At 42.9% G+C, this 21,424-nt stretch overlaps 1 protein-coding gene across 1 annotated transcript in view; it reads right to left on the minus strand.

Annotated features, from left to right (window-relative positions):
• Window positions 1-628: 628 nt before the first annotated feature.
• CREB3L2 (cAMP responsive element binding protein 3 like 2) overlaps window positions 629-21,424 on the minus strand; it is a 118,490-nt gene continuing 97,694 nt past the window's right edge. The window contains exon 12 of the mRNA XM_029616405.1: window positions 629-3,629. Within this exon, the coding sequence (XP_029472265.1) occupies window positions 3,554-3,629 (76 nt within the window). The 3' untranslated portion in view covers window positions 629-3,553. The remainder of the gene's footprint in view (window positions 3,630-21,424) is intronic.

A 21,424-nucleotide genomic window follows, 5' to 3' on the forward strand; every position in this document is an offset into this window, starting at 1 on the left:
CCCAAAACCTAACTACAACCCCCCACCCCCCTGCCCCCCCCCCCCCCAAGACCTGCCAAAAATCCCTGACGGTCCGGCGGGAGTCCGGGAGCGGTCTCCTGCACTTGGGGAGTCGGCTGCCAGTAATCAAAATGGTGCCGACGGCCCTTTGCCCTTACTATGTCACAGGGGCCAACCAATGGCCGGACCACCAGGGATTTTTGGCAGGTCTTGGGGGGGGGGGGTCAGGAGGGTGGGGGGTTGTAGTTAATTAAATTTAAAGGGTTGGGATGGGGTGTTTTTTTTTTGTTTCCCACAGAAAGAGAACAATAAAAGTTTTCTGATCTGGGGAGTGGACCAAAATGGCCCTCCCCAGATCCGAAAACGAAATGGGGACAAAAAAAAAAAAAAAAAGTTATGCACTCCCTAATTTGCTCCATAAGATGCACAGACACCCAGGAATAGAGACGGTTTAGCACACCATTTTTTTATTTTTTTATTTTTCCCCCCTCTGAATCCTAGGTGCGTCTTAAGGTCAGGTGCGTCTTATGGAGCGAAAAATATGGTAATCACTGGAGGGAGGACATTAAGTACAACTACTACAGTAGTATATAACTTTAAAAAGGGAGACTATTATAGAAATAGGCAATTAGGTAGGAAAAAAAAACTAGTTGCAAAGGTTAAAAGCTTGCATAAATGTGGGGACACTGTTTAAAAATACCATCTTGGACGCCCAGATATAATGTACTGCATGCATTAAAAAAGGTCAAAAGAAGACCAAAGGACAGCCATAATAGTTTAAAGGTTAGTTGAAAGAGGCAGTTAAAGCCAAAAGGGAATATTTAAAAAAATATATAAAGCAGACTCAAAGGAAGAAAATATGAAGAGTATAAGTACTGGCAAGTTAAATGTAAAATAGTTTGACAGGACAAGAGAGAATCTGAGAAGCTTGCCAGAAAGGCAAAACTAAAAAGCATTTTCAAGAACATCTGAAGAAAAAGCCAGTGAGAATCGGCTGTGCCTCTAGATGACTGAGAAGTAAAATAAATCGTTCAAAAATCCATCCACATTTTATTCAAAAATTTCAAATTTTCATGCTTTTTTAAATTTTTAATTAAAAACAATTATCTTAGAAAGATCACCCTTTAGATGGTCAATTTAGCTGTATCAATCTGTGCTCCATGAAAGTCACTTTAAAAAAAAAAAAAAAAAAAAAGGTACAGCTGCAAAAAGCAGCTGTAGGTGAAACTCTGGTCAACATCAGTGGCTGTTCCTTTTTAAAAGTGACTTTCATGGAGCATGATACATCAATTGACCATCTAAAGAATTACCTTTCCAAGATAAGTGTTTTTAATCAAATAATTAAAACCAAAACAAAAAAAAGAACTGGAGAATACAAGATGGAGCCTTGAAGGGAGGACGTGAAGGGAGCGCTCTGCTGCTTACCATTTTCCTTTCTTTTCGATATGAAGAAAAATGTAAGACCCCAGGCTCTTCCTCCAGCCATGCCGGTGGGACCCTTATGGGGCAGCAGACTATTGTCGCATCCCTAGCTCAAGTGGGCCCAGTTGCTCCCGGTAACTTGTCCTTGAATGGAGGGATTTAAATTGGCCCCCATTCCAGCACTGAAGCATCTTTGATTCTGAGAGCTATAGCAGTGCCCGTTTCCTAGGGATAGTGGAGGAGATGCACCTCGCTGGCTTTGACACCAGTGATAGCATCAGTGTTCACGACAGCTAGAGGGCCCTTCTCCGTGGTATCCCCAGATAATTGCAGTGGATTGATGCCCTGCGAGAAGACCTCACCTTTGCAGCACATGTCAATGTTGCAGACTTCGACGGGAGTTGCTGGTGCGGCAAGTCTGCCTTCTGGGAGTGAAACAATGCAATCTATTCCTGGCCAGATTATACACTGTCTCTTACTGAAAACAAATATAACACTGGATTGTGGAATGCATTGGTTTCTCTTGAATCCTTTATTTCTTCTTTAATCTCAGTCACTGCTGGGATTCATACTACTTTGCAATCTAACCAGAGTTCCCTAGACGTTTGCCAAGCTAATACTGGTGCCTTGGAGTAATGGTCTGAAGTTACTGAGACTGTCCAAACAGATTTGCTTCAAGTGAATGTATCCACCCTGTGAAGATTTGAACATTTGGAGAACGCTTTTAAATATTTAAATGTATGTGTGCTCAGTTTTCCTAAGGTGGGTCTGGGTGCCCTTATTGATACCTTCAAAAAATATCTTTTGAAGGTTTTGTTAATTTCTCCTGAACCTCTGCCTCCTATTGTAAAGGCTTTCTTATCATTAAATGTGGATGAAAGATCAAATCAGGCTTTTTAATTTAAATCTGAATATTTAGAAATATAAGCTGAGATGGTGATATATCTTTTAGAGGGACACTACTGGGGTTTTTTCTTTTTCTCAAGATCAAAATACTGTTCTAAAAATTCTATTTCAGGAACATATCTGCTCTATTTTTTGGCCACAAAATATGGATTTGTCCAGGGTAACTCAGGCTCGCAAGAAGAAATTTCTAGCAATGCGCCCTGAGGGTATTGCCTTGGGGGCTGTTTGTTTGATTCGTTTTTCATGTGAATATTTATTATATTTTGAAATGTTAAGTATATTTTCTTTGAACCTGAACAGCTGCATACCTTTTTTTGAACTCAAAGAAACCACCTCAAAAAAATGTAGATGATTGTTCCTTGTTTTTCTGCTATATAGGAATAATACCTGCTTGCCTTTCTTCAGTGAGATGTCTATTTGTTGTTTTTCCTCGTTTTGGTTTAGAACCTGTGGATTCTTCCATCTAGTAGACTAATTTAAATGCTAATTATTTGTCAATTTTTGGAAAAAAAAATCATTTGTTATAATTAATATTTCTGGATATTAGCATTTGATTGCAGTAATAAAGTAAAAAAAAAATTAAAAAGCATGAAAATTTGAAATTTTTGAATGAAATGCAGATGGATTGGGTGGGTTTTTTTGACCGATGATTATACATTTGTATGCTCAACAGCTTCACATCAAGTACCTGATTCACTAAGGGTTTTTCGCAGAGCCATAAATGAGTGTAAAGCCTTAAAGAATCCAGCCCCAAGTGCATACTTCATTCTGATGTCTTTCCCTCTTTGATTCAGAAACTCAGCTATGTTCACATCGTGTATAAATTATCATAGTTAACAGTGGAGGGTTTTGTTTGGTTTTGCATCGAATACCACGACTTATTTTCGATTCAAAGGAATGAGCCGAATCCTTTGAAGAAATGCCTGGCTGCAGGAAACTGATTCCTAGAGCAGTTTTGTTATCGGTATTGTCTCTTAGATACCTGCTGAGGATGGGTAGGAGAAGCTAAGCTTTGTCTGTGTCCACAGAGCTTCACATATTTCTGGCACATGCTGTCAGTGATCACTCCATGAGGCATCTCCCACGGAAGGAAGAATTTATGGCAACAGTGAGGGAGGAGAGAAACAAAGTCACAATCCCTCTTCCCTTACAGCAAGTCGGCTGCCATTATCTCTTGCCATTTGGTCCAAGGATGGGGAGGCAGATGGCTTGTCCTTTCCCTCTCTTAAAAGGTAGCATTAATTCTTCTGTCAATTTCAATCATTTTCACTGTCTCGTTGGCACCCCGCTTGGGCCCTAACCTAGAAAACAGGGAAAAAAAGCTGTAATTAGACATATGTATGATGACTTTGTGAGCAACAAAAGAAGATATTACAAACGTAGCGTGCCATTTACTAAGCATTTTTCCCATAGAAATAGAATGGGAGAAAACCTTTGGTAAACAGACTCCCCAGAAGCTAATTTTTCAAAGCAGTTTCCGTGGGTAGTGTTTTACCCATGTAGATCAGCTGTCTGAAAATTGCCCACTCTTAATTTGGATAAAAGTTCACTTTGAGAATTGGTGCAAAGCCCATGAGTAAAAAACATGCCGCCCTTATCTCACTATGGCCAGTTTTAAAAATACCTCTTTTTGGAGAAAAAAAATAAGTGCCATATTTTTCGCTCCATAAGACGCATTTTTTTCCCCCAGAAGTGGGGGGAAAATGTCTGTACGTCTTATGGAGCGAATATTTAAAACAAACAAAAAAACTACAACTCCCCACCCTCCTGACCCCCCAAGACTTGCCAAAAGTCCCTGGTGGTCCAGCGGGGGTCCGGGAGCGGTCTCCTGCACTTGGGCCGTCGGATGCCAGTATTCAAAATGGCGCCAATAGCCTTTGCCCTTACTATGTCACAGGGGCTACCGGTGCCATTGGTCGCCCCATCACATGGTAGGAGCAATGGACGGCCGGGGCCATCTTGTGCTCCTACCATGTGACAGGGGCCGACCAATGGCACCGGTAGCCCCTGTGACATAGTAAGGGCAAAGGCTATCGGCACCATTTTGAATACTGGCAGCAGACGAGCCGAGTGCAGGAGATCGCTCCCGGACCCCCGCTGGATCACCAGAGACTTTTGGCAAGTCTTTGGGGGGGGGGGGGGGTTTTGTAGTTAATTACATTTAAAGGATTGGGATGGGGAATGGGGACAAAAAAAAACAAAAAACATTTTATGCCCTCCCCTAATTTGCTCCATAAGACACACAGACGCCTGGGAACAGAGCCGGTTTAGCACACCATTTCTTTTTTTTTTATTTTCCCGCTCTGCGTCTTATGGAGCGAAAAATATGGTATATACTTTTGAAAATTGAAAACTATGCACATAATTTCAGATTCCTCCCCCCCCACGATAACACCTCTGCTCACTGCAGGTAAAAGCACATGCACAGAGGCTCTACTTGCAATTTTTAAATAGCCCATTTCTGCAGGTAAAAAACTATTTTACCCATGGAAAAGGCTTTGACAATTACCCTCTAACTGTTTATATCTACATCTACACTCTCTCATGTTTAGGACACTAAGGGGCAGATTTTAAAAGCCCTGCGAGCGTAAATCCAGCTGGATTTACGCGCCTATGTTGCATAGGTCGCCGGCGCGCACAAAGCCCCGGGACGCGCGTAAGTCCCGGGGCTTTGCTTGGGGGGCGTGTCAGGGCGGCGTGGCATTCGGGGGCGGGGCCTTGGGCATGGTGCCGGCCCTGGGGCGTTCTGGGGGCGTGGCCGAAGTCTCCGAACCAGCCCCTGGGCTGGGGAATGACGCGCCGGCAGTTAGCTGGCTTGGGCAGGCGTAACTTTCTGAACAAAGTTGGGAGGGAATTTAGTTAGGGCTGGGGGTTGGGTTAGGTAGGGGAAGGGAGGGTAAGTTGGGGGGGGGAGGCGGAAAAAAGTTACCTCGGAGGGAACGGAGGCAGACTGCTTGGCGCGCTCAGGTTGCACAATTGTGCACCCCCTGCACGCACCAACCCTGGATTTTATAACATGCGCGCATGTTATAAAATCGGGTGTATGCCCATGCCACAGGTCCAGAGGACGCATATAAAGAGCAGGTAGTAAAATACTGCACGGAGCGGCAGTAGCCACAGAGGCATTCACGGAGCGGGATGCCAGTGGCCAGTGGTAGGTGTCCACCTTCATGGAGCGGAAGGATGTAGGGCTGTCATCTCCCAATTAAATAAAAAACAAAAACAAAAAACAAAACAGGGATGGGATCCATCAGGTCTAGAGGACACATATAAAGAGCAGGTAGTAAAATACTGCACGGAGCGGCAGTAGCCACAGAGGCATTCACGGAGCGGGATGCCAGTGGCCAGTGGTAGGTGTCCATATAAAGAGCAGGTAGTAAAATACTGCACAGAGCGGCAGTAGCCACAGAGGCATTCACGGAGCGGGATGCCAGTGGCCAGTGGTAGGTGTCCACCTTCACGGAGCGGAAGGATGGAGGGCTGTCATCTCCCAATTAAATAAATAATAAAAAAACCCAGGGATGGGATCCATCAGTTCTAGAGGACGCATATAAAGAGCAGGTAGTAAAACACTGCATGGAGCGGCAGTAGCCACAGAGGCATTAACGGAGCGGGATGCCAGTGGCCGGTGGTAGGTGTCCACCTTCACAGAGTAGAAGGATGAAGGGCATCCATCTCCCAATTAAAAAAAGAAAAGAAAAAAAGAAAAAAAAACAGGGATGGGTTCATGGGCTTATAGGTATTACCAATTATTAGGCTTTTCAATATTTGATGATAGTTAATGTGACTTTCAAGGCATTCTTCACTTTCGGTGCATGTCCGGCATGACTCCTTGCTTCAATGACAGGGGAAAAGAAAAACTGATACTTCACACATTTCCAGCATTGCCCTCTGCTTCATGGCAGAGAGCTATGCTGCCGCTTACCCAACTAATCAAACTTAATATTTCACTTGGAAGCAGCTCCAGCACTGCTCTCTACATTAATGGTGGGGGTGAAAAGGGAATTAGAACATAAGGTTACTAAGAGCCAAGAGAAACAGTTAAGTATGAGAACAAATGTGTGAAGCTTGCTGGGCAGACTGGATGGACCGGTTGGTCTTCTTCTGCCGTCATTTCATTTCTATGTTTCATAACTTTAAAAATCTACCCCTAAGGGTCAGATTAATGCTTTTATCCCATTTTGAGTCTATGGGAAAAATCCTAAGTGAATCATGTACTAAGTTTGTAGAAATACCTCACACAGATACTCGGTCAATAGTGCATGACATGTCCTGGTTCAAAGATCAACTCCGAATCCGTACCCATAGCAGACCCACCAGGGCTCAACACCTTGCCACAATGCACACCCCCTCTCCAAAGCTGTCCAAACTTAAATCCACCAGGGGACGTGCCATCTCCCTAGCCGGACCCACCCTCTGGAACAGAATGCCTCCAAACCTTCGCCTAGAATCTTGTCATAAAAGATTCAAACAGAACCTAAAGACCTGGCTCTTTAAACAGGCATTCACCTAATTCCCCCCCCCCCCCCCCCCCGCACAATCTCCCTTTTACCACCTTTAATAACCTGATTTTCATGTGCCGCCTGTTACATTCATGTTAACTTCCTTAACTCACTCGCAACAATATGTTCACTGCAATACTCATTCTGATACCTATTCCATTCAGTCACGATGACCTCACTTTAATGTACACTTTGTAAATAGCTTGTTACAATACCTGTTGTGTTACCTGTTGGAATTTCTTTGTTACTTTTATTATTAACCTACACTCTATTCCTTGTTCTTTGTAAAGCTTGTTGCTATTTTTAAGTTATCTGTAAACCGAGATGATGTTCCCAACGTATCCCGGTATACAAAAACACCCAAATAAATAAAATAGATAAATCTAATATAGCAGAGTTGCTTACCTGTAAACAGGTGTTCTCCAAGGACATCAGGATGTCATTCCTCACACATGGGCTATGTCACCTGGTGGAGCCCGGCACAGCATTCTGACTTCAAAGATTCTAGAGCTTTCAGCTTGCTCTACTGAGTATGCATAGCTGTTATCACTTCCCTGCCTCCCAGGCAGAGTCCTTTAATCCATGATAACAGTTAAGACATGGAAAAACCAACTCCCAAGGGAGGCAAAGCAGTCCATTAATAGGCAATTAGATGTTAACAGCTTATCATAGCTGACTTAGAAAGTTGTCAGCCAAGATAAGTTACCACCACCTCTGGAGGAAATGTTAAATCTAATGTGGGTCCTATGGCTCCCATGTTAAATATAAATGCAAACATTTAAAAAAAATCCCACACAATAAAGGAAAAGGGCCAAAACTGACCCCCCTGCTCACTCTGGCACCACCACTCAAGGTGGCTCCGGCAACCCAATCCAAAAAATCTTTTAAAGTAGTTACATGATGATGAGTTCCCCCATCCTGTCAGCATAGAATAAAGTATGTTCCCCACCCACCCCACTTTCCTTATAGATATGTGCCAAGATGGTCCCTCCCCCCATGGTAATACACAATCATTGGGATATAGGGACACACAATACCTTCCCCTCCCCAAGGGTTAAAAAAAATAAATCAATAGTTTCCAGTGTAAATCTAACCCCTCACCTCCCCGAATCACTACTCACTAACCTCAAAAGTGCCAAATTGTTCCAGCATTGCGGCCAGGGGGCACCCCCTAGCCACGGGACTGGCCGGCACCATTTTTCAAAATAGCACCGACCTGACTTTGCCCCAATCATGTGACTGAGGTAAGTTCAGGTTGGTGCCATTTTTCAAATTGGCACTGATTAGACCCGGGGGCACCCCGAGCTCCAATGCTGGAGCAATTTAGGCACTTTGATTTGGTTTACACTAGAAACCAATGATTTTTTTCTTTTTTAAACAATTGGGGAATGGGGGCAGGGGGAGTTCCCTACACTCCAACAATTTTGGTTTACCATGGGGAGGGGACCACGCTGGCACATATTTGTAAGGAAAGAGGGTGGAAGACATACTTTATTTTATGCTGAGAGGGTGGGGGGGGGGGGGGGAGAAACCATCGTCACGTGAATACTTTTAATATGTTATGTTAAGGCCTAAACACCCTTAACATAACTCTTCAAAACTCCTCAAGAAATCTACGATCCAATAACTCAAACTACCTATTAATCCCCACCATCAAAGATGCTCATCTAACATCAACAAGAGAGAGAGCTTTCTCCATCGCAGCCCCCAATCTTTGGAACACTCTACCTGAAGACCTGAGAACTCAACACAACATAAAAACCTTCAAAAAAGACCTCAAAACTTTACTGTTTCGCAAATTTTTCACGGACCCCCAATAATCTGCTCATACCACCTCTCATATGAACTAAGAACTATAATTTACTATCTAACTCATGTTTTTACTGTAATGTTCACTTTGTTATAATATTTCAAATTTCCTTGGATATGTTTGCACTATGTAAACCGTTATGATGGCTTTTCCGAATAACGGTATATAAAACTTTTCAAATAAATAAATGTGGTTGTTGAGGTCACTGAGTGGCAGCCTTGTGGCGATTTAGTGGCATGGCTCTTTAAGTCTATAGCAGGCTGATGAAGTTGGGGCCGCCACTGCGCCTAAAGAGCCGATGTGTTTTGCCTTGCAGTGTTTTGCCATGAGACAAAACAATGCTGCAATACATCCGCAATGTTTTTTCAGGGGAGGGGCCCACTACTACAGCCACATCCCGTCATGAAAGTGGGAACCCTTCCGTGAAAAAATCTCACAGCTTAATGGATCTAGGTCTCAGTTAGCTGGGTAAGCACTACATTTTCTTTTTTTCTTTTTTTTAATTTATTCTTTATTGGTTTTTTCAAAACATTACAAAGAAAACTTTGCACAGAAATTTTGTAACATTGTTCCATATATATTTATATCATATCCTCGAAACATCATCTGTTTGTTAGACCACAAGCATTTTAGAAAATAATAAAAATTAAATAGAGGAGAAAAGAAAACCTTGGGAGTTCCAAAAGGAAATGCAAATACATCTATCAAGAAATTTAAGCCATACTTAATTAATTTACCTCCTTCCTTTATGATCTGAATAAATCAGCCCGGTTCCTGATTTGGAGAGGAGGTGGTGAAGGCTCCCCTTCTAGAGTCTATGAATACTCTGAGTTGTTCCGGGGCATAAAAGATATATACGTCTCTATTATAGGTAACAACCCCTTTGCAGGAGTATCTTAGAAGAAACTTTGCCCCGAGTTGATTCACTTCCTGTCTCATAGAAAGGAAAGCCTTCCTCCTCTCCTGGATTGTTTTAGATAAATCTAGGAATATTTGGACTTTCTGGCCCATAAAACTCTCATTAATATTTTGAAAATAACACTTCATTAACAAGCTAACATCCATTTCTGAAATCAAAGAAATCAGTAAAGTCGCCCTTTCATGAATTTCAATAGAAGATTCTAACATTTCTGTCAAGTTACTAAAATTTACTTGTGGTGGATTACTTTCTCTATTCCTATTAAATGGAAGAAAGTAAATCTTATTTATACACGGAAGCTGATCAGTTGGCATTTTCAGACTTTCTAACATATATCTCCTCAATGTCATCCGGGGAGATTCCCCTATAACTTTTGGAAAGTTCAAAAATCTTAAATTCAGTCTACGAAGACTATTTTCAATAAATTCCACTCTTCTATTAGTAACTAATTTATCTTGAATTAACACTTGACACATATTCTGAGACGATTGTACTGCAGTTTGTAATTCCATAATTTTGCTTGAATTTTCACCAATTTTAGCATCGTGTTCCTGGGACACTTTATCCAATTTCCCAGATATTGAGTTCAGTTGCCTCGTCAGCCCTTGAAAGCGTGGGCCATATGAGGCTACTAGTTCCCAAAGAGATTCTAGGGTCACCGGGCCTTAATTAATTCAGAAACTGCAGCTCCTCCTTGTGCCCCTACCAGCTCTTCTCCTTCTTTATTTCCTTCCACTAGCTGCATTTCTAAACTTCCATTCTCCCTAGATGTACCCAGTTCCTGATACACTGTGTCCACTCCCTCCAATTTGTTCACTGGACTCACTGGTACTGTGTTCAAATTGGTGGTCACAAATGGTGGAGACTGACCTGGAGCAAATGGCGTCCTCAGATCGGGAGGGCTCAGTGTAATGTCCCCAGACAATCGCGATGCTCCCATCAGCGCTTCATCAGCTGGGATTTTGGCTCCTCCTCCATGGTAAATGGCAGCAAGTTCGGGGATAGTTTTTTGCCCGGGTGGTAGAGAGGGTGTTAGGGATACACCCTCACCCGACCTTTCCTCTTTGGAGGCATTGATGTTGAGCCACCCGCTGAGGTCCTCAGGCAAGCCGATCCTCTGCAAACAGTATGGCTTGTATATTTATATATCTCTCCTCTATGGCAGCTAGATGGATCAGACGTTTTTCCGTCTACTCCGGACAAAGCCGGACAAAGCCGCACGCGCGGCTTTGGCGCGCCTCTCTCGCGCCGCTTTTATGGCGCGTGGCCCCTCCTGATGACGTTGTCGGGGCGAAACGGAGGGAGAAAAGAGATGGTATCACTTAGGGAGAATCTTACCCAGAGTCTTTCAATCCGGTTCCAGCTGCAATGAAACAACGCTCTCGCGCCGCTTTTATGGCGCGTGGCCCCTCCTGATGACGTTGTCGGGGCGAAACGGAGGGAGAAAAGAGATGGTATCACTTAGGGAGAATCTCACCCAGAGTCTTTCAATCCGGTTCCAGCTGCCGTAAGCACTACATTTTCAATTATTTTAGCTAGGAATAGGACAGATGAAATCAGCCTGTAATTTGCCAAGATACTGGGATTAGCTGTTGATTTTTTCAACAATGGCCAAACAGAGGCTTGCTTAAGGGAAGTTGGAAGTTGGCTAGATGACAAGGAGACATTCACAATTATCAGCAATTACATCAGCAATTTCATCTTTCAATAACTTAAGCAGAAATGCGGGGCAAGGATTTAATGGGCAAGATGCAGAACTGCTTACCTAGGATATGTATAATTTCTGATTTAGAGACTAGTTGAAAAGAATCCCAGACTGAATATCATTTGACAAAGGAGCTATAGAACCTGAATCAAAATTACAACTGATACTAGTGATTTTATTGATGAAGAAAATGGCAAATTCGTTACGTGTGTAACAAGGCACTTGAAGGACATAATAAAGAAGAACTTGATGTCAATGATTTTACAACTTTAAAACGTCCAGCAGTACTATTTCCTACAGAGCGAATATGAAAAGAATAATAATGCTTTTTTTGCTTTATTGATCAAAGCCCTGTATGCTGTTTACCTCTGACAATACCGACATTTTGGCTCATTTGATGGAGACTTTGGTCAACGGTGCTCAAGGCGAGCACAGCTGTTTCATTTCTCTCCATCTCTACGGCTCTTGGGGGTCAGACGGCTGCTTTGAACCACACAGGACTCTGTACAGCCATGCAGTTCAAAACAGCAGTTGAGCCAGGTAGCAAAGGAGGAGGACATGGCACAAGGCACCACCGTTCTCCTCCTCTTGCTCCTAATCAGTGGGGGAAGGAAGAGGGAGAAAATAAAAAGTTAGAGAGGGGTGTGATTCAGCAGAAGGAGAGGGTGGGAACAAGGCAGAGTTTAATTAGCTTGGGATCCCCACCCCCCCGCCAATCAAAAAAAGGCATTCAGTTTGCACTATTACAATCCACTTAGAAGGTCAACTAGATAGGGAGATCTTTGCTGCTGTATTGGCCACTCTTTTACTTTCAGGATAAGCAGGGAGGTGACTGCACACAAGAGGTCAATATTTAAAAGATTTATCCAGATAACATTTGAGCTATCCAGATAAATGCCAAATTTTGAATATGGTCAGCACGAATCTGGATAAAATTTACCCAGATAAGTGAGAGGCATTTTTGGGACATTCTAGGTTGGAGCTGATTTAGCCAAACAACTTATTTGGCTAATTCAGCTATTTGAACAACTTATTCAGTTAACTCAGAATGTGGCAAACAGCAGGGTTAAAACTGTCTGGGAACATGTTTGTAGATCATTTTAACTTTAGCCAGCTATATTCAAAGCGTATAGCTGGTTAAGTAGTGATTCCTGGTATGTATGTATGTATGTATGTATGTATGTATAAATAAATAAATAAAAGTGGCTTACTGGCCTGATCTCCAACCCTCCTCAACCCAATGAAACAAATGTTGGCTATACAGCTGAGACCATGTCCCCCTCCCAAGAATAGTTATAAATCGTTGGGAGTCTATAGGCACAAAAAGCTCCACAACCCGGAATTGGCCAAATAAAATAATTAGAAAGGCCCCTTAGATCAAGCCAACCTCCCCCTCCTCCCTTCTACTAGCCCATCAACCCAACACGATCCCTCCTGCCCCACCTAGAATCCCCCAATCCCTTACCATGTCCGGGAGCTTGTAATTATTGTGCAGCTCCTAACATGTACAGTGTAGCTCATCAGAGCAATGCTAGATGTGCTGGGAACTGGTTCTGAGCTCCCGGATGCGGTAACGGATTTGGTAGGTTCTAGGCCTTTCTAAGCAAATGCAGGTAATTAGCCACTGCCACATGAGTATCTTCAGTCATTTAACAAACTAAGCTTCGACGCCTAAGGGGAGGAGGGTGGGATTCTGTAAGTGAGTTGACCTCTCTATGGAGAATACTTGTTTCAGGCAAGTAACTTTGCTTTCTCCTTGGTCAAGCAGGACTAATTCAGTCACACAAGTGGGGATTCCCAAGCAGAGGGCTGCACAAAAAAAAAAAAAAAAGTATCTTTGTCAATATAACTGCTTGATGATGGTGGTGGTGTCTGTGTGTGTGTGGGGGGGGTCGGCGTTGTATGTTAAGGATTGTATAGAGTCAAACAGAATGAAGATCCTGCAGGAGATTAAATGCACAGTGGAATCTTTATGGATAGAAATTCCAGTTATGATGGGGAAGAATTTAGCTGTGAGTGTATACTACCATCTACCTCAGCGGTTCTCAACCGGTATCTTGTGCACCCACTATTCCCCCCCCCCCCCCCCCTCTCCTCACCTCAGTGAGACAAAAACTGCTGCTCTTCCTGCCCGGGCTATCAGCACAATCAAGCCCAGAGGGGAACGGCAGCAGTGTTTGTGGAAGCTGGCAACAAGAACATGACCTTTTCTTCTTCCTGCTCTTGTGGCCCAGAAGAGGAAGTGATGTTTACCAGGCATGCAGGAAGAAGACGAGACCATCCTGCTGCTGCCGCTGCAGAAATTGTGTCCCAAGGCTCCCCCCAGCCCTGCAGCAATAAGAAGGCAGCACTCAGCTGTTTGCCTGTGCTGCGATCATCATGGCATAGAGCAGTCAGCTGGGAATGTGCCTGCCGGGATTTCCTGCCACGCGGCTGTTGAGGAAATCTGTCCATTAGCTGCCCCGAGTCCGGGTCCAGTCACCTCCCTGACCAATGTCTCTTTTTCTCTCTCACACGTCACCTCCCTGACCAATGTCTCTTGCTCTCACACACGTTTTCTCATACTTACACACACAGTCTCAATCACACACATTCTCCCATACACTTACACACTTGCTGACTCACTCACCCCCCACCCCCGAGCACAAGCCAGCCAGTATGCAGGGAGGTGACGTGTTTGTGTGTGAGAGAGAGAGAGAGAGAGACATCGGTCAGAGAAGTGACTGGTGTGTGTGTGTGTGTCTCTCTGTGTCTGTGTGAGAGTGAGAGAAAGTGTGAGTGTATGTATGATAGACTAGTCATGGGCGCTAAGGAAGAGGAGCACGAGGACAGAGCTTCAGCAGCCATTGCTGCTTCTGGTGTGTGGTATTAGCCTATAAGGGGAAAAATGTAGGAGAGTTGCTGGAGAGGGTAAGTAAAGGTGGCATTTTAAGTTTATCTTTCTTGATTGGCTGCCATTTAAATTATTGGATATTATGTGATGTGTCTGCTATTTGAAATATTTTATTGGTGTTTAGAGAATTTTTAATTTTGTAAGTTTTTAATGATTGGATGTTATTCTATTTATCAGTTGCTTTGAAACTTATTAAATTTATTAGTCTAGTTTTAGAATTATTATTTTATATTACTTGAAAAATGTATAAATAGAAATATGGAAAAAAAAAAACTGGAAACAGCAAGAAACCAGATTGAGTGTATGCAATGTAACAATGGAAAAACAAAAACATTAATTTGATGGCCACTTTATTTTGTATTTGGTGAGGGTCTGTCTGTGTTCTGTGTGTGTGTAACCCAGGTAAGGGTATTCTGCAAGCTTGTAGTTTCTGTGTAGGGATCTATAGCAGCTTGGCTTGTTCTGTTTTCCTAATAGGAGGTGTATTGGTGTTTAGGGCCTGGCTAAATTTTTGTAGTGTTGCCATTTCATAGGTAGGGTTTGTTACTGTTTGACTGAGTTCCATAATTCAGATGTAACTTTTTGCGCATTAGTAGTTTGTATTAGAGATGTGAATCGGAACCAGAATCGGATCCAATTTCAGTTCCGATTCACATCTCTATAGATGTGAATCGGAACCAGAATAGGATCTGATATCAGTTCCGATTCACATCTCTAGTTTGTATACATTATTGCAGATCCTGGGAGTCTGTTAGAGGTTATATTTCTGTTTTGCACTGAATGCAGAGTGGCTTTTTTGGGTTTCCATTCCAGTTTCTGTCTTCTTATTTGTTCTTTATGGTCTTCCTGTTCTTGGTGAAGGTCAATTCTCTGTGTGTGACCGAGGTGAAGTATTTTACTAGCATGTAGGCATTTGTATCAATATTATTTGTTGTGTTTTCTCAACAGAACATGCATTGATGGTAAGTTACTGTTTGCTCATAAGGAGGGCTATTGCACCTGGTAGGAGAGAGTTTATGTTGCTGTTACCGAGATGACCCCAGACATTTTTTTTGTATGGTAAATTGAACGGGGAATGACCTAGTTCAGTTTTGTATCAATTGTTAGGGGGTCAGGGCAGTTCCTGTAAATACAGAGTATAAGTTGACATTTAGCCCCATGACGATCATGTGTTCAGTATGTCATGCATGTGAGAAGCATCTGTAAGGTGTGTACAGACAGATAAAAGGTTGAGAAACACTGATCTACCTGGCCAAACTGAAATGCTAACAAAAATCAGGGAAGCTAAAAAATTTGACAACACAGTAATAATGGGAAATTTCAATTTCCCAAAACCAACTGGATAAATGTCATATCAGAAAACGCTAGGGAGGAAGTGTCTCTAAATGAAATAAATGACTGCTTCATGGAACAGCTGGAGACGGGAGAGGGAACTATTTTAGACTTAATCATTAGTGGAATACAGAATTTGGTGCAAGAGATAATGGTAGTGAGGCCAATAGTGATCATAACACAATCAAATTTGACTTAACTGGAGGAAGGACATTAAGGAAAACTACTGCTCTAGCATTTTCTTTTGAAAGTGAAATAGAAAAATACTAAAAGGTACAGAAGCAAAAGTTAACAGTTTACACAAAGCATGGACATGATTTAAAAATACCATCTTAGGAGCCCACAACAGACCTATTCCACATTAAAAAGGCAGAAAGAAAGCCAAATGATTGCTGGCATAGCTAAAAGGTAAAGTTATTATAGCCAAAAGAACTTCTTTCAAAAAATGGAACGAGGGTCCAAAGGAAGAAAATAGGAAAGCATAAGCACTGGCAGTTAGATGCAAAACATTAAAAAAAGCAGACAAAGAATTTGGAAAGTAGCTTGCCGTAGAAATAATAATAAAAACTTTTTCATATACATCAGAAGCCAGAAGCCTACGAGGGAGATGTTTGGACTGTTAGATGATGGAGAAGTAAAAGGGGAACTTAAGACAGACAAGGCCATAGCAGAAAGACGAAATGAATTCTTCGATTCAGTGTTTATTGAAGATGATGTTGGGGAGATACCTATGACAAAAATGGTACTTAATGGTGAAGACTCAGAAGAACTGAAACAAAGATGTAATAGAGCAAAGTGACAAACTAAAGAGTAGCAATCACCTGGACTAGATGGTGTACACCCCAGAGTTCTGAAAGAACTAAAAAAATGAAACTGCAGACCTATTACTAGTGATTCATAACCTATCATTAAAATGGACTATTGTACCTGACGATTGGAGGGTGCCCAATGTAATGATAATCTTTAAAAATGGCTCAGGTCTGATCTGAGAAAAAAATAGATCAGTGAAATGGATGTCAGTACCATGAAAAATCCTAGGAGCTGTTCTAAAGAATAAAATGACAGAACTTACAAACAAACATGGTTTAATGTGACACAACCAACATGGACTTATCTAAGGGAAGCCTTGCTCCAACAACCTTCTACATTTTTTGAAGGAGTTAATAAACATGTGGATAATGGTCAACTGGTGGATATAGTGTTTCTGAATTTTCAGAAGGCGTTTGACAAAGTTCCTCATGAGACACTCAGCAGGAAATAAAAGTCATGGAATAGGAGGCAGTGTCCTATTGTGGATTGTGAACTGGTTAAAAGACTACAGAGAGTAGGACTAAATGGTCATTTTTTCAATGGAGGAAAGTAAATAATGGAGTGCCCCAAGGATTTATACTGGAACCAGTGCTTTTTAATATATTTATAAATGATGTGGAAAAGGAAACGAGTGAGGAAATCACATTTGCAGATAACACAAATTAATCTAAGTTGTTAAATTACAAGCAGATTGCGAGAAACTGCAGGACCTTGCGAGACTAGGAGACTGGACATCCAAATGGCAGTTGAAATTTAAATGTGACCAGTGCAAAAGGCTTGCACACAAGGAAAAATAATCCAAACCTTAGTTGCATGATAAGTTCCATATTAGTAGTCTCCACCCAAAAAAGGATCTAAGCGTCATTCTGGACAATATGTTGAAATGCTTAGATCAATGTGGGTGGCGGTCAAAAATGCAAACAATGTTAGCAATTATTAGGAAAAGAATGAAGAATAAAAATAGAATATCATAATACCTCTGTATTGCTCCAGGGTGAGAGTGCACCTAGACTACCATGGGCAATTCTGGTCACTGCATAGCAAAAAATATAGCAGAGTTGCTTACCTGTGTAAGGTGTTCTGAGAGGATAGCAGGATGTCAGTCCTCACACATAGGGTGAAATCATCTGATGAAGCCCTGCACAGTACTTTTATGTCAAAGTTTCTAGAACTTGGACTATATCTCACTGAGCATTCCCATATATGCTAGCATACCATGCATCCAGATGGGGGCCCCTTATACCTTAGCATACAGAAATGAAGCTAACTCCAAGGAGAGGCAAGCAGGTTTGTGAGGAATCACATCCTGTTGTCCTTGGAGAACACCTATTACAGGTAAGCAACTCTGCCTTCTCAGAGAACAAGCAGGATGGCAGCCCTCACACATGGGGAATCCCTAGCTACAGACTGCCCTGAACGAAAAAAGGGGAAAACAAGTGCTAATGGGCACAACAGTATTTGAGGAAGCTGCTTGGTTACCTCCCATATATGTTTCAGTATGTTCTACATATAGTGGCCCATGAAGAGCTGGTAGGTGGCTATGCGGGCATTGAGCATGCCTCCTTGAAACACTGTCCTCCCAAGAGTATTCAAGTTTCCAAAATCCTCTCCTGACGGTACCGAGGAAGGAGTCCCATTTCTCTTGGCCCTCTACTAGAGCAGTGGTTCTCAACCTTTTTTCTGTCGGGACACACCTGACAGATGGTTCTCACATGCGTGACACACTGACCCATGATCGTCACAGGGCTAGATGTAAAAGTACAGTTTGCATCCACGGGAACCCCCCTGACCCACAATAATGGATGTAAAGCAGAATTATGACATTCCCCATACAACTCACCCTACAAAAAAGATATTCTGGTTCTGGTGTCATCTCAGTAACAGCAACTCAAACTCCTTCTACTTTCAGGCTCAATAGCCCTACTTATGAAAAGACAGCAGTTTACCACCAATGCATGTCCTCTTGAGAAAACATAACAAATAAGACTGATACAAACACTTACATGCTAGTAAAATATCTCGGTAACAGACACAGAACCGACCTAACATACTCCCAGGATCTGTAGTAATGCACAAACTAATCCGCACACAGTTACACCTGTATTATGGAATACACTCAAACAGGAGCAACCCTATCTATGAAAAGGCAACACTATAAATATTAAATCAGGTCCTAAAAACCAATACACCTCGTATTAGGAAAACAGAACTAGCAAGCAGCTATAGATCCCCACACAGAAATAATTGTAAAACTATACTAATAAGCAGAATAAATGTTTCACAACAACTATGAACAGAATAACATCCAACAATTAAAAACTCATAAAAACGCATAAAAATTCTCCAAACACCAATAAAATATTTCAAAAAAAGCAGACACATCACATAATATTAAATAATTAAAATGGCAATCAAGAAAAATAAACTTAAAAAGCCACCTTTACTTACCCCCTCCAGCAGCTCTCCTACTCCTCTTCCATGCAGGCTGTAGCACACACCAGAAGCAGCAGTAGAGGCTAAGCTCTATACTCATGGTCCTCTTCCTTAGGGCCCATGTCTCTCACACACACACCATATCAGTCATACCCCCATGACCAGTTTCAGTCTCTCACACATCAATCATCTCCCAAACAGTCTTTGACAAACACACCAGTCACCTTCCTGAACAGTTTCTCTCATGCCATACACACACACAGGCTTCCCACTCCTGTGTTCCACTTACATATATGGGCTTCTCAGTCTCATAATCACTTTCTCTCTCTCACACACACTCACCAGTCTCTCACTCCCATGCTTGTTCTCTCCACATGCACAGGCTTCTCTCATTCCCATAATCACTTTCTTTCTCTCACACACATACACAAACACACGCACCAGTCACCTGACCTCTCTCATGCATACACACACACAGGCTTCCCACTCCCATGCTGTGTCTCGCACACACCCAGGTTTCTCACTCCCATGCTCACTCTTCACATGCACAGGCTTCTCATTCCCATAATCACTTTCTCTCTCTTTCACACACACACCAGTCACCTGATCTCTCTCATGCATACACACACACACACACAGGCTTCCCACTTCCATGTTCTGTCTTACATATACAGGCTTCTCCCTTCCATGCTGTGTCTCACATACACCCAGGTTCTCACTCCCATGCTCACTCTCTTCACATGCACAGGCTTCTCATTCCCATAATCACTTTCTCTCTGTTACACACATACACACACACCCACACCTGTCTCTCTCTCATTTCCATGCTCGCTCTCCACGTGCACAGGCTTCTCATTCCCTGAATCACATTCTCTCTCTCTCACATTCACATACACACCAGTCACACAGTCACCTTACCAACCAGTCTCTCTCTCATACATGCACACACACACAGGCTTCCCACTCCCATGCTCTCTCTCTCTCACATAATCAGGCTTCTCACTCCCATGCTTTCTTTCACATACACCCCCACAACACCAGGCTTCCCACTCCCATGCTCTCTCTCTCTCACATAATCAGGCTTCTCACTCCCATGCTTTCTTTCACATACACCCCCACAACACCAGGCTTCTTACTCCCATGCTTTCTCACATACCCAGATTTCTCACTTCCATGCTTTTTCTCTCTCTCACACACACACATCAGTCACCTCCCTGACCAATGTCTCACACTCACATACACATCAGTCATCTCCCTGAGCAGTCACTTTCACTGTCTCTCACATATACACACACACACACACACACACACACACATCAGCTCTCTGACCAGTTTCTCTCAATCACACACATGCTCTCAATCAAATACATTCTCTCACTTACACACAGGCTCTCAATCACACACACATTCTCTCACTTACACACTGGCTGGCTGGCTGCTTCTCTCTCTTTCTCTCACTCACTTCCTCTCCCCCCCCCCCCCCCCCCGAGCACAAATGGTAGCTGCAGCAGCCTCCTCCAGCCCCCGCAGGCCAAGAAGGAAGAATCCCATCGACCGCGGGAGGCTCATGCTGCTGTCTCCTTTCCCGATTACCGGCTGCTTCAATTGCTTGGGGGCCGCTGCTGCAGCCGCCACTGCTACTTTATCACGCGGCACGGTCTTTCTCCTTCCCGCACACCGCGTATCACTTCCTGTTACGGGTCCGGGGGGGGGGGGGGGGGGAATGCAGGCGCAGGAAGAAGAAAAGGCCAACCACGGGTACCACAGCTTCTTTTAGCACTGCTGCCGTTCCCACTAGGCTTGAACGTGCTGATAGTCCGGCGGCAACGGCAGCAGGGAAGAAAGAGCAGCGGGAGAGACCGGGAGTACGCGACACACCGGTTGAGAACCGCTGCTCTAGAGAACAGATTCAACCACCACAGATTGGTGCAGTAGCTGCCTCTTCGAATCCGGTAGCGTTTCTGATAAGATAAATCACACCCACCTTCTTATTTACAGGGAGAGGATTCTTTCACATCCTCTTCTGCACCTCCTGAAGGATTTCATGAATTAGGACTGCCATGACCTCCTTGGTAAGCTCTATGAATTGGAGGATATCAAGCATTTTACTCCTGGTTTCATCCTCCGTCAGCAAAGGAATGGCCTTTATCTTGCAATTTTATTGTGAATTTATGAATAGCCTACAACCAAAGTGCAAGACTATATACAAACATACATACGTAATTATGAAAGTACATTTAACATAAAAGTAACATCAGACATAAGACAAAAATATCAAACAAATTACGAAGTACACTTAAAGGTCAATTTTCAAAGAGTTGCCTGCACACAATTTAGTAGATGCACATGCAAATAGCACATCTATATAAATAAAAATGTTAAATAGTTTGTACGTCGTCACTAATCTCGCCAACCGCTTAACCGAATACGTTCAAATTTGCACACAACATTCACTTCCCATATGGGAAGGATCTTATACACTTACATTACATATAGGTCACACCTGTGACAGGTAATACAAGTTTAAAAATTGCTTACACAAAACAGCGACATCTGGTGGCCGTCAGCGCAAGCGCAACCTCTTACACCTTTCACACACACTCACACACCACACCCCACCCCCACACAGGGCTATTGTCTTTCGTTCACACTCCCTCATAACACACAGAAATCCACACTCATCACACCACAC

The sequence above is a fragment of the Rhinatrema bivittatum genome, chromosome 9 (genome assembly GCF_901001135.1).
Source record: "Rhinatrema bivittatum chromosome 9, aRhiBiv1.1, whole genome shotgun sequence".
NCBI lineage: Eukaryota > Metazoa > Chordata > Amphibia > Gymnophiona > Rhinatrematidae > Rhinatrema > Rhinatrema bivittatum.